Raw genomic sequence first — 23224 nt, forward strand, 5'->3', positions numbered from 1 at the left:
AGGATGCCGGGAGTGGCCGAGGGCGCCAGGCTGGACGGGGCGGGGTGCGCGGCCATCTTTGATGAGGGAACCGGCACTTTCTGCCACGGCTCGCGCGAGGCGCTGGGTGGCTGGGGCGTCGCCCGCCATCTTGAAGTCGGGGACGGCGTGGGTCAACGTGTGCGAGGGTGGGACGTGCCCCGGAAGGGGAAGCGCCGGGTCTGGAGCTGCCACTTGGCCTGCGAGGCAGCGGCGGGGGCGGTGGGTGAGGGCGCTGCGGTGCGCGCCGGTCCCGCGGGTTCCCCGCGCCTTCCCCCACGGACGCGGCCCCGTCAGGCCGCCCCTCCGCGAGGAGCCGCTTCGGCGCCCGCCGTTCCTCGCCCGCCTCTGGGGAAGGTCCCGCTGCCTCAGGTGAGGGCCGGGCCTGCCCGGGGCCAGGCCGCTCCCTCCTTCACTTCGGCCGCGCAGGTGTCACCGCGCCGGGGCTCCCTGCCCGCCCTTGCAGCGGTGCTGGGCGGCCCCGACGGGAGCGCCGCTGCCGCACGCCAGGCCCGGAGGCGCCGCCGCTGGGGGCCGAGCCGGCCGGAGCCGCCGGGCAAGACAGACATGGCTGACAGCCTCTCGTGGGAACTCGGTGTCTGCACGGGCTGAGGCGTGCGGGGCGAGGTGGAAAAGTTGCTGTTGAATTTCACTTTAAGGGACCGGAGGGAAAGCAGCGAAATGGATGACTTCCGCTCCATCTGCCTGCTGTCGCTGGCCATGCTGGTCGCCTGCTATGTGGCAGGAATTATCCCCTTGGCAGTTAATTTTTCCGAGGTAAGACAGCTTTGCCAAATTACCAGGCTGCTCGTTGGTTGCCAAGGGGGAACAGCAGAAACTGGATCACAGGAGACATCAACCAGGAGGGGTTAGTGCCGTCCCCTTCCAAGTGTGGCAGTGCTGTTAGGGGTGATGTTGTAACTTTTTAAGGTTTTTAAGGAACTTTCATTCAAAAGTGCATTGTAAAATCATGCTTATTTGACAATGTGTACAAAAGCCAGCCATTTAAGTGGGTCAAATTTGATCGAAGCATCTTGGCTACAGATGAAGCAAGATAGCAGCATGTAGTGGAAGGGCATTGTAGCAGCTGGACATAGTTATTCATAGATGCTTGTGTCAGAAACTTCTGATGTCAGAGATTAACTTTTATTATGCCCCAAGTTAGGGTTTCTAAAAACAAATCAGAGAATGTTCTCAGAAAACTTAGTTTTGGTTCAGAATTTTGTTCACAACTCATGCTGCTGAAAAATTAAGCTCTACCTCTTTGATGACAACACATCTTCAAGTTGCGCTTCTGTCCTGTGGAACACAAGGCACCCTTTTGGAAAAATAACTTCGATAGGTAGGATATTTTTAAAGGAAAGGGAGACCTCTATGGATTGAATGAGCTTCTAAGTGGTACAGGAGTTCAAAAATGAGCGTATGTGGCTACTTCTAAGAGGTGATTCTTGAGGGGATTATGATTGTTACAGGCTCTGACAGTCTCCTAATATCCTCTGATAACTGAGGGGTTTTCATCTTTCTAAGTGATAATTGTATACAGATGTGGTGTAGTGAGAGTTTAGTTTCTCTTAGCTAGTAAGAGCTGTCTTAGGAGAGGTTTCCTGTTTTTGCTGGGACCAGTGCTGCTTTTGGAAAGTGGAGTTCTGGAAGAGAGATGTGACTTGTCCTTGCATCAAGTCAGAGCTGGTTGCCCCTGTCCTTTGGTCCCTTCATTACTAGGAGGGTTTGAGAGCAGCAGGCTCTAGACAGCGTGGAAGGAAGGGTGTTCATTTTGCTAAGAGTACAATTCAGCTAAATTGATTATAACACTATTACAATATTCTGAAGTCTTTACATAAAGATGAGCATAGTTCTGTTTTGCCAGTGCTTTGTCTAATGCTTGGATGGTCCTTCTCTTATATGACTTCAAAGCTGTTGCTTCCACTGTCTCACTCTTCAAAACTCACTTTTGCCCTGAAGACTACAAAGGATGTTCTTGCATGTTTGCTGAGAACACTGCCTAGCCTGCTAATATTGTCTCTTGTTACTTAATTCTGCATTCCCTCCTGTATGTGCTTGATAGTTACCTGTTGTCTCTGGCATTATATTCAGTGTTATTTGAAGGTAGAGTTCTTGTTCTGCATTTATGTGGCTGATTTATATAGTTGGATCAGGGAGCTCCCAACAGCTGCAGGTATACAGATCTGTTGTGGGTCCAAAAGAGTAGCACTCTGCTTAAGCAATAGTCACATATCTATTAGCCTTTTGTGTGTGCAGTATTTTACCAACGGTACACAGATGTGCAGTCAAGTTTATTGTGGTATCTTAAGCTCTCGGAAATTCTTGATTCAGTTTTACTCTTGTGTTAAACAGGATATTTTAAGGATACTTGTGCTGTGCTGGTTTTAAAGGGGAGCAGAATCTCTCTGCAGATTATCTGCAAATGCTAACTGATCCTGGAAGTGTCTAATTAGAAGTTAGAATTGTTTTGTTCAAAGTGATTGCTTGGGCCTATGCAACATGGACACGTCAAACTGAAATGACTGAACTATGGTTTTCAAAAAGTTTCGTGGAAGGCCTTAGTGAGGAAAAATGTCTTCTTGCACTAGCCACCTATAAAGGTTAGAAAACAAAAATGAATGCCAGATGCTGGAGAACAATAAAATTATCCATTAGCACTAATACATTTTTCTCAGATGAGTTTTTTTGTCATGGAACATATTGGTTGTGTTCCGATTTCATGCTGGTTTATCTTCTTTTAATTAGATTTGGACATTCTTGAAAGTATAAAATTTCAGTGAAGCCAGGTGTAACTAACTAAACATTGGTGGTAAAAAGTTACAGACTGAACAGGACTTCACTTTATTTCTATGTGCAGATGTACCCTTTCAACTTAATCCTAATTGACAGTACTCTGTTGTACTGGAAACAGCACTGTACTAGCTCTTGAGACTATCTCTTCAGTTGTAGCCTAAATGCAGAAAAAAAAAAACATTAAAAAAAACCCCAGAGTTCTAGCAGTTTGAGTCTTCTGCTGGTGTAACAGGGGTGGGCAGTGTTGACTGGGATGAGATGGCTTGCTGCTGAAAGTAGGTGTGAGCTTTTGATAGGTCCAAGTAAGACTTTCAGTGCCGTGCAGATTTAAACCAAACACTGAACAGTGGAACAGCTTACTCATCCCGTTAGTCAAATGCTGACCTCTGTCTCCAGGTCCTCAGTAGTTAAGGCTGGTATTTTGGTAGCACCCAGGTTGTGCACAGAAGATTATGTTGGTTCTGCTACAAAATGTGTGCTACACCATTGTGATGAGGATCTGAACTCCCATGGTTTCTACGTGTGATATGACAGGGGTTTTACAGAAATGATGAGAAACAACCTCTGCAAGTTGATACATGTTAGACTTGGTTAAATGTTTATATAACTGGATTTTCAGTACATTGCTTTCACTTCAGCCTGTCAGTGTTGTAGTCATGGAAGCAAAAGTAATAGTAAACTGTTCTCATATTGGTAAAACACAATTTAATTCAGTTTGGGAGGGGTGATCTCTCTCTGAGCTTTTGCCCAAAATGAGAATATAACTAGAAAGATAACCTTTACTAATAATAGCAAGTACTTATAAGCTCTTTGTGTGTGGTTTTTAATCTTCTTGTAGAAATTCTTCCTGGAATATGGACTAAACTATTTTTCTTTACTATAAAAACATTAAGTTGATGTATTATTGTTAGTGTTTAATTGCAAATCTATTTTAGAACCTGTCTTTGCAGAGGGAAAGGGGATTATTGTTGTCTGTACCTACCTGGAGAGTGGAATACCATTTTATATTGCCCTAAATGCATTTACATTCTTTAACTCATTTTAAAATGCTACTGGAAGGCTTAGAAATGGTTGTAAAACCAATAAACGCTGGTCTGCATTTATGCATCTTCCATTTGGATTAAAAAGGAAAAAAAAGAATGACATGAAATGTGTATTAGCACCATTATTAGTTTGACAGATGCGGTTCAAACCTTCATGTGAGTAAGCCTTTTAAAATTATTTTTTATAATTCTGCTTTTGGACTTATTTTGGGAATTCAGTCCTTTGTACCATATTTTGTAGCCATCTGACAGTCTGCAAGTGCTGTGATAACTATTTCTAAAACCTATCTGGCACCTTAGTTTGTTGGTTTTTGGTTGTTTTTTTTTTTTTTTTTTTTTTTTTTTTTTAATACACGGAACACATCGTCAGATCTTTCAAGTACATTTAAAGTCTTTTACTCTTGTATTACTTTTTTTTATCCACAGTTTTATGTTTATAAAGAAGGTCTGTTCTTCAATGATGCCCTATTAAACAGAAGGCCATTAAAGTACAGCAGTTTTAAGGACAAGCTTCTGTACAAGAGTGACTGTTTGGTTTAGAGACTGAAATAATAGTTCATCTATGATGTAACAGCCTTACAAAAACTTAATTTCTTCTGTCTCTCTAAACTACAGGTGAAAGTAGAGCTCCTGCTGTTTTTTTCTCTCTCTAAAATATTCAGTTTCTGTAGTTTTAGAACTTTTCCTAGCCCTTTTCTACATTATAGCTGCCTGAACAGTTTATACATATACTACTTGACTAATGTATTTCTAGCTGTAGTTGCATTTGCATTATTGGTTCTCTTGTCTTTCTGTATTTGCTTTGGTAATTTAGTTTTCTTGCTTGTATTTTATTATTTTGATTGACTTTTTTGGGGAACAGGCAGTTTACCTTGTGCTGTGCCATGCCTAGCAGAGATTTTTGGGAACTTTCATTTTTAAGTATGGTTCCTAGTAGGAAGAATTTGAAAACAAACTCAGAATGAGGATAAAACATAGAGTTGCAAACATGCTTTTAAACTCAGGCTCTTTTAAACTTTCTTTGTCTCTGCAGGCCTTATGGTTTGAGGGCCTAGAGGGTGAATTAGACCCCAGTAATCATAGTGCCAAATATAGCAGTTGCTGCTATTTTCAAGTATGTTATGTTTCATTTCTTTGTCTGATGTTAAGAGTCGAATGGGTCATTTTTAACTTTCATTTCCTCCTTCAATTGATTGCATCAGACACTGGATATGTTCACTTTTCAGAAAGTTAATCATTAGAAATACTGGACTATGCAACTGGGGGCCTTAAATAAAAACCAGCAAGAGGTTTTATAGATCATCCTTCCTTCCTCCTGTGTTAATGAGGGAGAGTAAAGAAAGTATTTTCATTCTTAAGGATGATCCTTGCTTTGTGCTTTGTTGCAGGAGAGATTAAAGTTGGTGACTGTTCTGGGCGCTGGGCTGCTGTGTGGAACTGCCTTGGCTGTCATTGTGCCAGAAGGAGTACATGCACTTTATGAAGACATTTTGGAGGGTAAGAACCAAATTTGTGTCTGTAGATGGCCTTGTTCAAGATAACTTAGATCATGGTGTTAGGATCTACTGAGGCTTGTTTCTAGGGCTTTTAACATGAGAACTGGGGGGAGAGTTTCACAGCAGCATGGCACAAAGCTGGCATAGGGTCACAAAACTGCCATAGGCGTGATGTTGTAGGTTTATGGTGATTTGGCAGAGAAATGTGGTCAGGTTGTGGATCATATGACTCTTGGCTGAGTGATCCAGTCATTTGTGGGTCCAGGTACTGTTTACGGAACCACAGCCTTTTATGCCAGGTCATGTGTAGCATTCCTTATTCTGGGGAGAGTTAAAACTTAACTTTCACTGCAACTTCAAAGGAGGTGTAAGGATGCCTTTGGCAGACAATGAAATTGTCGGCTATTTGCTGTTGCTTTTTGTAGTTCAGATTAGTTCTCATTAAGGCAATTGCAGGAAGTGTTTTATAGATCTGTATGTACTTGCATCAGAATAATTTCCTAATTTGAAGCTGATGAACATCTTGGAATTAAGTTACCTTAATATAGTTGGCAGAAAATTACGGTTCTATGGGGCTAATTCTCAGAGTAGGAGGCATTTCTTTCTTGAGTGGTGGTGTCCATTACACACAGATATCTGTGTGTTTCCAAGTTCAAGCATCCACAGTTCTAGTCTGGTGTCACCAGTCTTCAAAACCTCGTAGCCCCTAATGAATAGCTCAAAGCTAACGCTGATTATGTGTCTTGTAGGGACATGAGTGCGGGGCATATTTTATACCCATAAGTTTTAGTAAAACTCAATTTGAGGTTATGATGTTATTTTAAATAGTCAGGGCTCATTACCTCTGTTTGGAGTGCACTTTAAATCTTGCTTTAGCTTAGAGTCTTGTGCTGTTACATTACCATTGCATGTATGAGATTTTTCCGGTATTGTCAGAATCAGAAATTTGTCTGAAGGTAAACAGCAGCAACTTAGCGGTCACAGGAGAGAGGACTAGAAAGCTGAAGCTGTAGAGAACTTTGCAAGTGTCTACCGTTGTTGCTAATCTGAGATTGAGAGATAATTGTAATACTCTGCTTTTCTTGTGCTACCATTTTTTTTCTTGTTTCTATGCTGGTTTATATTTCTTTTTAATAATATGCTTTAATTTGTACTGTTTCAGTTTCCACTAAATTTATGTTGTGGAGCTTAGATTTAAAGTAAACAGAAGATAATATATAAAATTATCTTTATCAAAAGTGAAAGAGCCTCTGATTATGCTTTTATACTGTACTGTAATTAGTGCACTCTAATGCAGGGTCTTTCTAATGAGCTGTAGTTGTGGGTTTGCTCTCCATTCAATTTTAATTTTAAGTAGACTAATTTTTTTCTTGTAATGATATAGCAGTAAATACAATTGCTGTGAAGGTTTGTGGTTTTTTTGTTTGTTTTTGTTTTTCCACTAAGTGGGGCATACTGTTCATGTATGAAATCTACAGCCTACTGTTTAGAGCCATATGCTGTATAACTTAGTTTAGTATGTGGATAAAAAAGGCACTTCCCATTACTGCAGTAGTAATATCACAAGTATTTACATAAGAAAAAAATAATTTGTTGTGTGAATGAATTCACACTCAATTTCTAACTCAGAGCATCGTGACTAAAGCTACTCTATCTGTAAAGATTTTTTTCTTTTTTTGTATTGTAGAGGGGCAAAATTCATGGCTATTATAAATTAAATACAAAAAAATATTTCTAATAGTTAGGATATTCAAAGTTAAGCTTAAGATTCTGAGAACTCAACAGCTTTCAGTAAACTTTCTTTATAACTTCATCCTAAACCTAGAAATGTGCCTAACGGAACATGAAGTGTATTCATAAAACTGGAGGAAGCAAAAAGTGAAGGATTTTCTCACAGGCCACAGAATAAATAATTTCTAATTTTTGACCTTATAGGCTGAGACCAAATAGTGTATCAGGATACAGCTCATTATTTGATCATAAACCTATGTGTGTGTAGTGAAACCTTGATTTGAGTATAACCAGCAAATAAAATTCCTTTGGCGACTTCAGTCCTTTTCTTTTTAACTGGTGAAACTACATAACCACTGTCAGAAAGATTGCCCTAAGCTACCCACTATGTTTTACGGCTTGAAGTGATCCGAAGATTTACATTTTTAATGTATGTGGCAACAATTTTGTGTGGTCTAAAACTATTTTATTAATCGATCTTGTTCAGCAAATATATGCTTGCGAAATCTATCAAGGGCCACTAAATCTATTCTGATGTGCTTTGTCTGTAGTGATGGTGTTGTGCCCATATTTTGCTCAGTGGGATGGCTGCACAGTTGTGTCTAATCCACAAAGGTGTGTGAATACTCCAGCAAGAGATGATGTGCTAAAGTCAAGCTTTTGCTCTTAGTGTCTAAAACTTCTGAAGAGTAGTTGCCAACCAAAACACCTCCCCAAAATGAGGAAGTTTTACTTTTGTCACTTAAGCCGCGGATCTTGGGAAAGCCCTGGTGTATTATATGCTCCGTTTTGTGTGTTGCCATTCTTTTTCTTTTAAGGTAGGTGCATGAAAGTTGTTGCACTGTCTGTCACTTAAAAAAAAAAATTAGAACGAACTTCCAAAATGCAAGGTTGAATCAGGAGCGATAGCCTGTGCTGAATTGTAATTATTATAATCAATTTAGACTTTAATATCCTTATCTTGATTCAAGCAGAATAAATCAGCTGTTTCAAAATCAAAAAGCTTTCCAATGCTAAATGACTCCTCCAAAAGCGTAGTTTGTTCTCATACTAAGAAAACATTGCTTGCTGTTAGACCTATGAAATAATCTAGTAAATACCCTAGTTTCTTTTATGTGTTATACACTAGTCCTCTTAGTTCTTTGCCATTGAATGTGATTAAAAAATAAACTGGTAACATTGTTTCTAGTAAAGATTTTTTTTTTTAATTTCTGGTGGAAACTTCTTGCCTAATCAATGTTGTTTCTGTGCAATATTGTCATCAAAGCATTGCTGTCCTGTGAAATAGCAAGAAGTACAAAGTGAAACCAGGAGGGGGTTGCACATGTTATTGTTTTCAAGTCACTTTGGAAGAAGTCTTTTTCAGAAAAGAGAGAGTTCATCTGATGGATAAGGTCGAGTAAGTTATTCCAAACTTCAGGAAGAATTAAAAGGGATAGATAGGAACAAGTGATTAATACATAAGGCTCTGTTGTTTTTACACCCTCCCATCGGGTATTTATATACGTTTGTAAGATTCCTCCGAGCCTTCTGTTCTTCAGGCTGAACAGTCCCAGCTTTCAGCCTTTCCTTATAGGAGAGATTCTCCAGTCCCATAGTCATCTCTGTGCCCCCCCAGTATGTCCATGTGTCTTTTGTAATGGGGAGTCTAGAACTGGACCCAGTGCTCCAGGTGTGTCCTCACCAGTGTTGAGTAGAGTGCAAGGATCACTGCCCTTGACCTGCTGGCAGTGCTTTTCTGAGCACAGCACAGGGCTTGCATCATTTTGTTGGGTTTTTTTGTTTTTTTGTTTTGCCAGAGAGCACACTGCTGGCTCCTAGAATCATAAAATCTTTTTGGTTGGAAAAGACCTTTAAGATCATGGTAAACTTTGTGTCCACAAGGACCACGAGGTCCTTTTCTGCAAATCTGCTTTTCTGATTGTTGGCCTCCAGTGTACCGGTATCTGGAGTTATTCCTCCCCAGGTGCAGATCTTAAAATCAAGTCAGATCTTAAGAGAAAATATAGTTCCTCATCAAGCATTTGAATATAACAGAGTCCTCTTCATGTTCTTAGGTTATATTGTAGTGTTAAGTGTTGCTTTGTGAGGAAGTGGAAATTAATGTGTCACTTGCTTCTTTATATTGGACTGTGATTGATATTTTATCTAGGGCACTGGGGCTTTGCAAATGGGTTCTGGTTTTTATTATTCAAAGAACAAATTTCTCTTGAGTTCCCATGTTCCAGCAGGAAGGTTGTTTGTACAAGTAACTGTGTTCTCTAAGCCTAGGGGAGAGACATGAGATTTTATGAAAATAATTACAATTAGAGATTGTGATACCATCATGGGGTCTAGCACAGAAACATAGAAGCAGCAGCATTTTCTTAGTAGAACATTAAAGAGATTTACTAATGTTAATTGAAGCTGCCAAATGTGGTTGTAAGCATTGACCATATACTGAATGGTAGGTAGTTCAGGGCCTCGGAGTATAGCATGCAACTCAGACATCTGACTTGGCTTGAGGTAGGAGATGTAGATTTACTGTGTCTGTTCTCCCGTTGGAAACATGTGAGTATACTGTGTGTAAAGCACCTTACCTGCTGTGCAAGTACGACTGTTTATAATAACAAATACGCCAAGGAGCGTTAAATGCCACTTTTGCATCACCCAAAGGGCTTTCTAGCCTGTCAAGTCTCTGCCAGAGGCCATAAGGGGAAATATTAAAAAAAATAAATATCTTATTCAGGTGAGCAGAGTCTGAAACCAAGAGATCAGATGTTTACTGTGCTCTACACGGTAGCTGGGAACTTAATTGAAAATTCCCTATTCCTGATCTTTGCTTGTATATTTCTAACAGTATTTCTGTAGGCTATTGGCAGAAGGTGGCTTAGAGGTGAGTCTTTCCAGTATCAGCTGGAAACAATACCTAGAATTTTGCTAAAAAACAGCTCTATTAAATCTCTTTCACATAAAAGTACTAAGGCAACTCTTGCCAGTCTTTGGTGAAAAAGTTATGTACTTTTGGATGCTGTTATCTGTGTCAGATGGGATTGCAGAAGCAGTAATTTCCTGTGGTCATGAGCAAGGTTAGAGGATCTCATGGATCAATTTAGGGAGCTACTAGGCTGAAGACCCCTGGAAATGTTAAATACACGTGCTGGAAAAGCCTTCTTTCTCTTCAAGCCTGTGTAAATTCAGAGCAAGACTGTAATTTCTGTTGAAATGGGTGGGAATTTTGTGCATGGTATTTGCTTGTGATAAAGATAAAAGGCAACCTGTAAAAGTTGGTAAAGTTTTTACATCTTTGGTTTCTAAAACTCATTGTAGGTAGACACATTTATTACTTACTAACCTATGAAATATTTGAAAATGTTTTTAAATTATGAAGTGTGCAGCAAATAAAGCATTTTATACTATGGAAACTTAACTGAAAACCCGTCCAGCTGTCTTCCTTCTTCTTGCAGTTTTAGAGTCATTCCAAGCTCACCTAATTTCAGGGTAGCTCAGTGAGACAAAGTAAAAGTTTTGTGGTAGTTATGGAATTAAAGCTTGTGTAAGGAAGGGAAACAACCACAAAACATTCAACCACCGGGCTTGGACTTTGGTTTTCTAGGATGGTACTGACGTTTATAGGGCCATGTGATGACTTGACTGTTGTTCTAGTATTTATCAATGGAATATGTAGATTCTATCTTGTTTAACTAGACACTGATGCTTTGAGATACAAACTTCATTGTCTTAGAGATTAAATTAGATCTCTTAGTAAATGGAACCTATTTGATCTCATCCTGTATTTTTGCATTTAAATGACAATTAGGACTTAACTGCTTGACAGTATCTTTGAATACTGACACACCTGGCAACTTAAATTAAAAAAGGAATTATTCAGCAATTTTTATCAATCAATTTGTATTTAAAATGTAGCATTTAAACGAAGTAGCCTGGCTTATCAAGTATTAATGCTTTCTTTACTTTTCCATGCTGAAGATGTATGGGGAGAGGCCAACCAGACAAATGCATGCTTCCCTAAGTAAATGGTCTAAGACTGATCTTAGACCTGTATTGTCCGAGAAAGTGTGAGGAATACCTTCAGCGTAGGAGGAGAAAAGTGACCATGCCATGTTCAGTCCCCTGTGTCCTAATCCGTTTGCTTGCCTGCCACAGGGAAGCATCACCCAGCGAGCGAGATGCAGCGTGTGATTGAGTCTGAGAAGGCAGCGGAAATCCCAGCTGTCCATGAGTATGGTCATGACCATTCCAGGTTGCACGCCTACATCGGTGTGTCCCTTGTCCTTGGCTTTGTCTTCATGCTGTTGGTGGATCAGATCGGCAGCTCTCATGTGCACTCTACAGATGGTAAGTAAAGATTCACTTAAATTAGACTTGCTAATTTGTTTTAATTAACACATTGGAATTTTTTTGAAGGCTACTGAGACTCAATTTTACCAGTTGTGCAGAGTTTCAGTAGGTGCTTTGCAAACGTGAGCGAGGTCTGTGTGGAATGTTCTTGCTGGAAATTTGTCCTGGAATTCAGCATAATTTAAGAGCTTGCTTCTCTAACATGAAATCACTGTACAAGCATGTATGGTGTGGGGGGGGAGGGTGACTTGACATTTGAGTTATTGTCTGTTTTACAGTATCACCCATAGGGGATTTCTTTGGCTTTCCAAAAAACTTCAGGTTAGTCTTATCTTTGTTTACTTTTCCTACTTAATTGTCATACATGTAGGTAAAATCTGCAAAGAACATAAAGTTCTCTTAAGTAGGGCTGCAGAAATGACTAGATATGAGCTCTGGTCCTTTACTTTAAGTGCACAGTTGGATTCCCACACTGGCCTCAAGTCTCACTTTCTTCATATACTTCCTGCTTAGTCCAAAAACTTCTCAACTTCATTGCAAGACTCAAAATGCCTACAGTTGCTTTGTTTCCTGCTTGTGTCAGGCCCTCAAAAGTTAAGGAATTGATCTTGAAAAAAGAGTAGAACACACACACAATGTGTTCTGGGTGGATCTGGCTGTTTAGATGCTTGTGTGGGGGGACAGATGGGAGGCCGGTGCATGGGCTGTGTCACCTTTGTGTAGGAAAGAGGAGAAGAAATGGAGCTTTTCAAAGGAAACAGGGGCAGTGAGAATGACAAGGGGATGCAGGTGAACAACATTCAGGAAAATCTTTGTTTTGTACATGTTACGACCCTTTAATGTGTCTCTGATCAGAGCAAATACCAGGAGAAAATTGGTTATGATCTGCATTACAGATACACACTATAAAATAGAATATTAAATAAAGTTTTATCTAGTCTGTACCTCTGTCACAGGAAATGTAGTAGTGTTTTTTGTGACGTTCTTTAAAGCTACTGAAGAAAAACATTTTTATTCTTTGAAGAAATATCTGGTAGTTTTGTTATCTCCTAAATGGCTAGATTTTACTTTTGTCTAAACTAGCAAAATTCTGTAGACCAGAGTGGTGATATGAAATTAAATGTGAACTCTCTCTTTGAACAATTTTAGTTCTGGTCAATTCAAAACCAATTTAAAGGAAATATTATTTGTGAATTTCTCCTTTTTGACACACGTATACTATCACAGTCATCCAAATGCAGCTTATGCAATTGCTCAAATAGGTTTCCCTTGATTCAGGAGGTCAATCTGACCAAAGAGAATACATCAGTTTTTAACCAGCTCACTTTGCTGACCTGATTCACTGGGCAACTATGTGGATGCCTGGGCGTGAAGAGAGGGGCTGGAGGGCAGGGGGACAGGCAGGAGGAGAGGAACAGGACTGGACTTTCTGTATTGGTGGCCCTGGGTAAGTGCGCTTACAGTCAGCTTACTGACCACAGGTATAACTAAACAGCTGTTCAGCTGTTTGGAATTAAACAGTTGAGTAATAACATGTTTGTCTGCTTGTGCAGGACTTATCTCCCTGTCCTTTGCAGTAATTCTGAGTAACAGTTTCACTGCTGGTTGCATGATGGTGGTGGTTGCCCTGTTGAGCTGTATAGTGAGCAAACCTGCAGAAGTCCTCAGAGGGGCTGTCAAACAATTGGAGTCAAAACACTGGATCTCAGGCAGCACTGGCTTCATTTCTCTTCTGTAGTGCATAATGTTGGAGGGGCATCTTTACTACTGCTGCCATGATGAGTAGAATTTGTTGCTTCCTGGGTGTTGCCAGAGAATCTGTGCAATAGAAACTGCCTCAGACTGTCACCTGAAGGAGAACACCAACATTGGGCTATGTGGGCAAAAATAATCTTGACTTTCGGAGTAGCTCTGGATTCTGGGGATGCAAAACTATCTTTTTCTTCCCCTTGGTAGCACAGAAGTTTAACATTTGGTTTCAAGAGGTTAAGAGAAACAACTGCTTCTGCCTGTGTTAATGTTCCTGTAAATTGCAAAGAATTGTCTGTGATTCTGCCTCTTGTAGGTTGGCAGAACTTTGGGTGATTTGAAGGTGTTGGGTGTCAGACTACTTTAAAGTAAATCTAATGCAGAAATCTGAGACCTGATACTTTTTGAAGATAACGGCCTAAGCAGCTGGTAGAGACGTGTGCAGTGATACTTTAAAATTTTCTTCCAGCATAATTTATGTATTTGTTCTCCTTATCCTAAATTGCTTCATGACTGTTTCAGATCCAGAAGCTGCAAGATCAGGCAACTCCAAAATCACCACAACACTGGGACTGGTAGTCCATGCTGCAGGTAATGTGGGACCTGTTGTTAGCACCTGACAAGGACTTCGGCTGCTGTGTTGCTCGACTTCAGATGTGATGGAAACACTTGGGTTTTGTTCTTGAAGGTGGCTTTTTATTGAAACAAAACAAAACAAAACAAAACGCAAAACAAAAAAAAGGCAGGATTGGGAGAAGTAGGGATCTTCCCCAAAACCTAGTGGGAAAACTTACTGCAGTGCTCAGAATATTCTGTGGAATTTTATTTGGGTATAGGATTTTCACTCCTTTATTTTTCCCATCTGAAAAGTTGCCTGATGCTCACTCTCTGCCTCTTCAATTCCTTTGCTGGGTGCTTTAGCTACTAAATTTTAGTACATCCTAACATGTTTCATGAGTAGTATGAAACACCTTTGGGTTTCCTTGTCAGTTGACCTTATATTTATAAAGTTCTTAAAAATGTGTTTTGTGGAAAAAAGGATGTTATAGCATGGAGCACAAAGATTTGACTGAAGCACATTTGAGCTGACCTGCAAGGATTGAAAAGGTTATGCATGTGTTGCAGTCAATCCATGTTCTTGTTGTAATTCTTTGCTGTATAAGTACGGTATAAATATGATGCTTTTTAATCTCTCCTGATCAAAGTTTTTGTCTAGATAAGTCGTAAGATGTTGAATGGAAAGATATTCCTTCATTAAACAAAGTGTCTATATGTTAGGATTAATATAATATCCATTTCCTATTTCATATATATAATATATTAATATTAAATGATAAAATTATATTTGAAAATTCATTTGCAGGGTAATAATTAAAACTTTTAATGCTTAGAAGCTAAAGCAGATTTTTTTTAAATTTAGACAAGGAAGCCACTTCTGCTACAGAAGACTAAAATAACTAAACTTGTTACCTGGTTCTAATTTGTCGAGAGTGTGTCAGTACTGAGCAGATTCTCAGTTTGGTGTTTATGGTCTTGGGGAAATTTGAGACGGCTCCTGTTGAGGGTTGTCTGAAATCCTGAAACTGGTGTGGCTGAAGGAACAAAGGGGAATGAACCACGTGTTAGGCTGGTATTGTTAATGGCATTTTGAGTAACATGACTTATCAAATCAACATGTTTTGTGCTTTCAGCCGTTGGGGGGGGGTGGGAAAGCTGAAACTGATATGGAGGAATAATCCATGGTTTTGTACTTCTGTTTCAGCTGATGGTGTTGCATTGGGTGCAGCAGCTTCTACTTCTCAGACTAGTGTCCAGTTGATAGTGTTTGTTGCGATTATGTTGCACAAGGTAAGTCATCGTCCAAAAAATCTTATTTTTCTTTAAAAGACTCTTAACATCTTCAGTAATTTCTGTATGCTTTCAGTTTCCCTAGTGATGTAAACTGGAAATCTGTAACACCATTGGAATTAACAGTAGCAGTATAGCTTCAATGGTATGATGTGCAACAGAACAGCAGATGATGGATGCTAAGTCTGAATGGGGTACACATGAGAGAGAATTTTGGCTGCCTACCTTGTTGCAATGGTTGGGAAAAGTCTCTTAAAAGTAGGGGGAGAAGAAGGGTGAGCAGCTCGTGAAGAAATGTGGCAGCTTCACGCTGACTTTTTCTGAAGCTAGTGTGGTGGCGTGGGACTTTTTTTTGAAAAACAAAAGCCCCCAAGATTCTTACTGCTGTAAGAGATGTATTTAGAGAAGTTCTAGGGGGTGAAGCACAGAAGTATGTGCTAGTATATTTAGGGATGAGAAGCAGTTCTGTGCTGATATAACAGCATTTTGGTTCTGTGATGTATTAATAAAATAGGAGGGATATTTGTTATAAAGGGTTAGTCTTTTGAAACCACTTAATGTCAAAGTACTAAATGGCAACTTCTGGTTACCTCTGTTGTAGTAACTTCAACATCAGTCATGTGCCATTTCTGCAGGAAAATATTTTCAATGTTTTTCTGATGGTAACAAGCAAACAATAGGAAGATCTTTTTTCCTTAATGTTTTGCAAAGGTATCTATTAGCTAAATGTGTGCAGATGCATGTGCTACTATATGTCAAATATGCATAGATTGCCATAATTAGACAGACATTAACCCAAAATCTTGCTTTTGTAATTGCATGTTGAAAATGTTAGGAAATCCACATCTAGCATGTCTTTTTTTTTTCCCTGTTCATACAATAAATTGTGGTTTGCATAACTCTCTTCAAAAGTGCAATGTTGCATCTTGATGTGAGTTTTGGTTTATGGCTATTGCCAAGTGAAACTTGCTTTTTATTATTCTTAATGTTCAAAGTAACTGACTTCTGAAATTTTACGAATTTTTCCTATGAAAGACTATCGAGAAATATTTGGTATTGAAAAAGAAATTTATTTCTTCTTTGGTGTCTTTCTTATTTTTCTGGTGTTCTGATACTGATTGATGCTCTTGTCTTATCTTGTTTCCTTCAATCATGGTTTCCTTCTTCTAGGTTAAAAAAAAAGATTCTGTGTACAGAAAATGCTCAATATATTTTAGCTTATATCTTATCTTAAAAATGTCAGGGTGGACTACTATTGTCTTTATGCAAGCGAAAATATAGTAAACTCCTTGAGTAGTGGAACATCTATGACTAGTGGAGAAGAGACTGGATGCCAGCAGAGGGAGAAGGAAGTATTTGTTTGCTTCCCAGTGGGAACAGAAAGGAAACTGAATGATGAACTAATTAAAAGAACTTTTAAGTCTTTGTTCGTGTGAAGGCTGACATCTATCTTTTTTTTTGGAATTTTTTTCCCCCTCCATGTTAATTGTAGAATTTTTCTGCTGTAGATAAATAAACCGTCCATCTAATGATGCATAGTAGTATCCAGACGAAAAAAAGAAATTACATAAGTTAATGAAGACCTAGGGATTATACCGATGACTCATGTCAGAATAAACATTTTAGTATTTATAATGACTACACAACTATTTTTACTCTGATAGCCAGAACATGGGTTTCCATGAGGTACAGTTATTAAGGTAGGGCAGTCTGCGGAATTATGTTGATTTGGGGTAACTGTGACATACTCGTACTCTCTCTTAATTTCTTCCAATTCAATTCATTTCAGTGTAGTATTTCAACTTCATCTTGGATTTCAGGAGATTTTGGAAGGCATTGCATTACCAGTGAATATTGTTTTTTGCAGGCACCAGCTGCCTTTGGCCTGGTTTCCTTCCTCATGCACGCTGGGCTGGAACGGAATCGAATTAGGAAACACTTGCTGGTCTTTGCGTTGGCAGCACCTATTATGTCCATGGTGACATACTTAGGGCTGAGCAAGGTAGGTCTGCAGTTTTGTTCTGCCCAAAATGTAGCTTAGTGGTGGGGTTTGGGGCAAAGAATGTCATAAGAGGTTCATGAAACATCATTCCAAACTGCTTGAAAAAATTAGCAGAATGGAGATAAAAACAAAACCCAAACAAACAAAAATCCCAACCAAACCAAAGAAAAGGCAACAAAACCAAATGGATAAAAAGGTAACTATATGAATGTGTGAAACAAAAAATAACCCATGCTTTCCATCAGAACCAGTGATACAACTCCACTGTAGAGTTTTGTATAGCTTTATTTAGAAGGTTCTTTGCTGTCTTTTTTCTGCTGTTCCCCACTGAGAACTTAACAATTTACTCATATACCAGCTTTTATCTGATGACTGTATAACTGAGTAATTTTCAGTGTTGCTGTGTGTATTCTGACTGTAATATGCAGGTGGAAAATAATCTTTAGTAGTTTCCCCCACCATCCCAGAATCAGTCCTATGTGTTCAAAGTCCATTTCACACTGTGTCAGAAGTTGAATCCTCAGCGAGAACAACCTTTTCTGCTTCTCATACTCCTTAAAGTGTAGTCTTGTCTTGAGTCTATACTGCAAATGGCCACTATGCATAATTGTATTGTCTCTGTCCAAATTAAATGTTTCTGCTTCTCAGAGCATTTCCTATGACACTCCTGTGTTTCTAACTGCTATGGGCCATGCTGGTGACAGACTATGGTGTTGTTTTGTAAAGAATTTAACATGACCTCATGAAACTCAAAGTATGAGAGTAAAGATGAAGTAAATCACCTGAGCTAATCCCGTTACTTTCTGGAAAGGAGTTATATTTGATATTGCAGTACAGGAGACTGCAGAAAACGTGGGGTTTGTAAATAGATATAAGAATGCTGTTTGAGCATTCTTTTGATGTAGACTCACGTGAGTGAGATGTAGACTCACGAAGAGCTGGTTTTACGTTTTGCACTTCAGAAAGAACGAATAGATAAGGCAGAAGGGCTGTCATGATGATTGCGTAGTTCCAGAGCACAAGGTGTATCTCTGCTCTTTGGAAAACTAGTCTGAGAGTATACCAGAGAACTAACATCACACTTGAGCTGGAAATTGTTCAGGAACCATTTTGAAACTGATGCAAGTGTGTTTGCATTTCATTACATTGAATGATGTGTAGTATAATATGATCTTAATCCTAGTATGAATGTGAAGAGGTGCACAGTTTTGATGCAGAAGATACATTTCCTTATGGAGTTTGCATGGAAATTCTGGAAAAGTTTTCCATGTTTACTTGTACATACAAATGATATATTGAAAGAGTGATGATTTTGGACTTAAATCTAGCAAATCTTCTCTGACCAGCAGGCAACCAGATATTTAAAGGCTAACATCTACTTGTTTAGAAAAAGGAAAAAAAGTCAGTCTTGAGTGTCCTTCCTAAAATTTGTGGCTTTGCAATATGAATTTTATTTTGTTGCAAAGCACTTTTTGTCATTTTGCCATTTGGAAGTTGCTGTGACATCATCAAACAAGGTGCTTCTGCACAGACTGTGATTTTTCTTCTGTAAGGGTTCCTAGAAGTCTGAAGTGAACTAACTAGGATGAGGTATGTCTTTCTGCCCCTACATCAACTTCAGAATGCCAGTTGTTACGCGGAAAGTGCAAAACACAAACCAACTCATTAAACGATTGTTATTGTGAGAGAACAAGAGTTGACAGAAATCCATCTGTGTCTGGACACTTACAGAATTTTTTTTAGTATTGGTTAAAGGGCTTCTGCTTATTCTGGTTTTTTTTGTCTTTTTTTTTTTTTTTTTCTCAATTTCAGAGCAGCAAAGAAGCCCTCTCAGAAGTCAATGCCACCGGAGTTGCTATGCTGTTTTCTGCTGGGACTTTTCTTTATGTTGCCACAGTTCACGTCCTCCCAGAAGTAGGAGGAATTGCTCATAGCCACAAACCTGAATCAACTGGAGGAAAAGGACTCAGTCGTCTGGAGGTGGCAGCCCTAGTAATAGGGTGCCTTATTCCTCTTGTTTTGTCCATTGGACACCATCACTAAACGCTCAAATTTCACGGTTCTCCTCCTTGATCTGACATGAGCAGTAAATGTCAGCTGCTCCCTTTATCATTGTCTCTTACTCATCATCCATCCCATCCACTTTATGGAGTTCAGAGGGAACATTGATTGCAAAATGAGGAATACTGGTAAAGTTTTTAGTGTAGCAACATGTACTTTGGCAGCCGGACATAAACTCTGTATAACTTTCTTTTCTGAAGACATTTGCTATTTTAATTGTTACTTCTGGCCCTATTCTCAGGGAAGATGGAATTTGGAGTTTAAGAAAGGTGAGCGGGGAAGAACCTAGCGACTCGTCATGGAATTGCGATCACCAAAGTATCCAGCAATTCAACTTCCATAGCTGAGAGCAAAGACAAAGGATGGCTGCCTCGTGAGAGGCTGAAGTCTTACTAATGAAGAAGGGGGCTCTCCCCCAATCAGTTCTGTGTTGTCCTGACAGTGCGACTCGTCCTTGTAATGTTTGTCACTAATTGTATTGAAAAACAGTCTACACTTGGAATTCTGGACAACACTGCTCTTGTCACAGAAGTGTCACTGATAGGAAAGAGGTGAGGTAGACAAAATGTAGGATTAGAGCAGGAAATCAGCTGGTTAAGAAAGTGCAAATGAGTTTTGCATTGTCTTCTGTTGTTTAAGACAAAGGATAGAGGCAAAGAGAATGTTGTTTTGATTGTTGGTATGCAGTTGTTAATACATTTTGAAAAGGCAGTATTTCCTGGGAGTTGGTCTTCAGCCGAGTCAATGAAACACAGGCACCAAAAATTTTAGCAGAAATTAAGGATTGGGTACTGTGATTATACTACTGCTACTGTTGAGAGAGAGATCCATAGTGTCCTTCAAAAACGAGCAGTTCTGGGCTCTGAGGAGTAGAAATCTGATGGAGAAAGCTGCACCAGAGAACTTCGCTAGCTCATTTCCAGAAGTGAACTGCTGAAATTGGTGGTGGTGTGGTTTTGGGTTTTTTTCATTAATTGAAAGTTATTAAGGCTAACAAAACTGATGTTTAGTTAAATATATGCTGTAGATAGAGTACAAGGTGTTTCTAAAGCAGTTCTAAACAAAAAAAAAAAACCCAACAAACACAAAACCAAACTGGTTAGACATTTTGCTTTTCCTTTGGGAATTGTGTATTCGCCTGTTACTGATAAGTGTTCGTTTTGGTGAATCTGTGGGAGGACTCACTGCCAAGTGCTGATGTCTCTCATTGCAGAAGGGTGATTCAAGATCCCTCCCTTTCCGAGGAACAGCCTTTTCCTGTCAGGCACCATTTCTCTTATGCAAAACATACTCTGATAACTGTAGTGCATTGAAAAGTCAGGAATGTTTGATGTGAACAGACTGAACGTGAAATTCTTTCTTTAGGGGAAAACTTTTTAATGCCGTACCCTACCCTTTTTAAGCTATACTCTGTCTGCACTTTTAAAATATGATATTGCCAAATATATTTTTCTTTTGATTTTTTTTTGGTTTGGATTTTTATGGCTTGAAATATCTTCTTAACTGAAGTGCTTCTTGTTTCTATTTGAATGAGTGTGTTCTGTTTTTCATGACATTTGTTACTTATACTACACAGGCGATTGTGCCTCTTAACTTCTTCACATATTTGTCATTGTCCTGTTTGTCTACTAGTTTACCAATGAATATGGCCTGGCTATTGGGCTGGTGATTGCTTTGTCTGTTGGCTTTGTAACAATACAGGTGTATCCCAAGACTGAACCTAGTCTTGATCCCCAGGAGCATTTGTTCATGTGTGTGTTTTACTGTATAATAGGCGAATTAAAATAAATCAGTGCAAAATTATTAGAAATCGTCTTTTCCCACAAGGTAGTATTTTCACATGTAGTTAGTGTTTCAGGCATAAACAAGCATTTTTGACATTAGACCTTCAAAAGTTAGTTCTGTTCTGAAAAGCCACTGCAAAATTAGTGGCATGGATGAGGCTCTCTCCTGCACATTGTTAAACTTTTTTTTTTTACAACATACATATGCAACTACTAAGTTACCTGTTTAAAACATTCAGTGATACAGGTTGCTGAGAGATAAGAATGATACACAGAGATGTTTACACCAGAGCTCCCAGTGTTCTTCCTGATTGCCTCCTAATTACATTCTTCTTTGATAATTTCACTGCTTTACCTTGCTTAATCTTTCCACATAAATGAATTGTTACCCAAAACTCGAGAGTTTGTGGGGTCTGCAGCAGAAGCAGGAGATTGCTTAATGCAGCATCAGATTGGTTACGTTTTGTAAAACAGTTGGGTTTTTTCTTTAAATTGTCACCTGCAGTTGCTTGTCCACCCTACCTCCCCAGGTCAGCTGGATTCTGGACTGCGTTCTGCCGCAGCCTCATGAGTGTAACAACTGCAGCAGTTTAGGGAGGCATCGAGGTCAGGTCCTGGTTCGCCCATTGTATTCCAGTGTTGGGGCGTGTGGATCGTACCTTCTCATATGGATGGTTGTGCATTGATGAGGAGGTGGCAACCAGCCTTGTCACTGCTGACAGAACCTCTGCTGAGAGGTCTTCTTGTCTTTCCTTTCTCCTGTCCCTCAGATCATGTTTGCATTACCAGAAATGGTAATACTTAGCTTATTGGTGCAGGAACTATAGATGCCAAGTTACAGCAGCAGGTGAGGGACTTTAAATAAAAACATTGGCAGCCTAAAATTGGCACCAAAATTCTGATAACATCTACTTGTCATTTTGGCACTTGCTTAAGTGATAGAGGACTTCTGTGTTTTGGTTTGTTATTTTTGTTGTTTTGTTTTTGTTTTCTCCTCTACCTATTTATAAGTAATGACAGCATTTTCTTTTGGCTGCCTCTGTTATATCTGTGTTGAACTATTATTTTCAATTCTGTAGCTGAACCTGCAGTAACTAAGAAAGCTTTTGGTTATGTGAGAAGGAGAATATAGTTATTTTCTTGAGGGAGAATATTTTAGTGAGCTAAATAAAATGGTCCATTTTATAATATCTCCTTTTTTTAACCTATCTTCCCATCTGTCACAGTAAATCCAAGCACTGCATGTAGTCAGGGCCATCTGGTATCATGTTCTACTCCTCAGGGGACCTTGGTGCAAACAAATTCCTCTTGCTCTCTCTGTAACAGGCATCTCTGCCTCTGTTCTCCTGTGAGGTAGGTGGCAGCAGGTCTAGTAGGTAATTAACCAAGTGCCAGGCACGTCCCACTTTCCTTCTGTAAACCCCTCTAGGGGATCCATAATCTTCTCATCGCTGCTTTTTCAGTTAATGATTTCTTAATTGGCAATAGGAATTGGACTAGGCCCATTTCCGTTGATCCCAGTGCGTTCAGGTACTTTCCCTACTGTTTAATTCTTTTATTGTTCCTTATATAAAGAAGGGAAATATTTCTTTTTCAGCACCTGATGTTAGCTGTGGAAGCTGCACTGACCTTAACTTGAGGAGGGCAGAGCTGTCCCACCAAGATAGGAATGTTTGATAGCTATGGCATGTCAGATGGCCGGGTGTTAAACAGAGAAACTCACTGTTGACTTCAGTCCTCCTGGAAATGGTTCTGTGTCTGAAAGGATCATGTTATCCAAGAGACCCAGGAAAACTGCTGTGCTTATTCAGGAACTAGTTCAGAGTCTTCAAGAAACTTTTGACAGTAGCAGATGTGTCTGTGTGATATCAGCTTTATGCAGAACAAGAGAGATGCTGTGGGGTAAATGCTGCTGCTGCTCCCTTCCCGGCCTGGGAAGAAGAGGAGGTCAGTGTCTTTGTGTTCTTTTGGGGGTGAAAGGAGGAAGAGTGGTTGTGCGATGGGGAGAAAGTTTATGATGTATTTCAGATTCTTCATGATGAATTTCAGATTCCTGTTCACCTTGATCTTCTTTTAAAAATAAAAGAAATATATTTTTTTTTCTTACTGTCCTTTTATTACATCTCTTAGCAGCCTTGGCTTTCCAAGGAAAAACATTGCGTGGTCATTTCTGTTTACCTGCCTCTCATGTATGGAACTGTAATTTCGTCTCTTTTCCAAACCATTTGTACACAAAATCATTCCATGAATGGCTGCCTTTATAATTTTTCCACTTAAATTGTGAATGGTTAAAATAATGTTGCTGTTTTCAATTTTGTTTTATTATATTAAATTTTTACTAGGTGCAGTGCTTTG

The 23224-nt window shown here is 39.4% G+C and overlaps 1 protein-coding gene across 2 annotated transcripts; it reads left to right on the top strand.

Annotated features, from left to right (window-relative positions):
* Positions 1-93: 93 nt before the first annotated feature.
* SLC39A9 (solute carrier family 39 member 9) lies at positions 94-23216 on the top strand. 2 transcript variants are annotated; one of them, XM_065064403.1, is made up of 8 exons: positions 94-390; positions 678-795; positions 5246-5354; positions 11231-11422; positions 13697-13765; positions 14937-15022; positions 16890-17024; positions 18837-23216. In XM_065064403.1, the coding sequence occupies exons 2-8, from the start codon at positions 700-702 to the stop codon at positions 19065-19067; spliced, it is 918 nt and encodes a 305-aa protein (XP_064920475.1). In that variant the 5' UTR covers positions 94-390; positions 678-699; the 3' UTR covers positions 19068-23216. The 2 variants fall into 2 exon arrangements, with proteins under 2 accessions (XP_064920475.1, XP_064920476.1); XM_065064404.1 differs by lacking the exon at positions 678-795 and having other exon boundaries at positions 98-390.
* Positions 23217-23224: the final 8 nt, after the last annotated feature.

The sequence above is a fragment of the Columba livia genome, chromosome 5, assembly GCF_036013475.1.
Source record: "Columba livia isolate bColLiv1 breed racing homer chromosome 5, bColLiv1.pat.W.v2, whole genome shotgun sequence".
Taxonomy (NCBI): domain Eukaryota; kingdom Metazoa; phylum Chordata; class Aves; order Columbiformes; family Columbidae; genus Columba; species Columba livia.

Coding starts and splice junctions, on each gene's coding strand:
- SLC39A9 (XM_065064403.1), top strand. CDS start 700: ATGGATGACTTCCGCTCCATCTGCCTGCTGTCGCTGGCCATGCTGGTC. Junction 11,423..13,696: donor TCATGTGCACTCTACAGATG/GTAAGTAAAGAT, acceptor TGACTGTTTCAG/ATCCAGAAGCTGCAAGATCA. Junction 17,025..18,836: donor CATACTTAGGGCTGAGCAAG/GTAGGTCTGCAG, acceptor TCTCAATTTCAG/AGCAGCAAAGAAGCCCTCTC.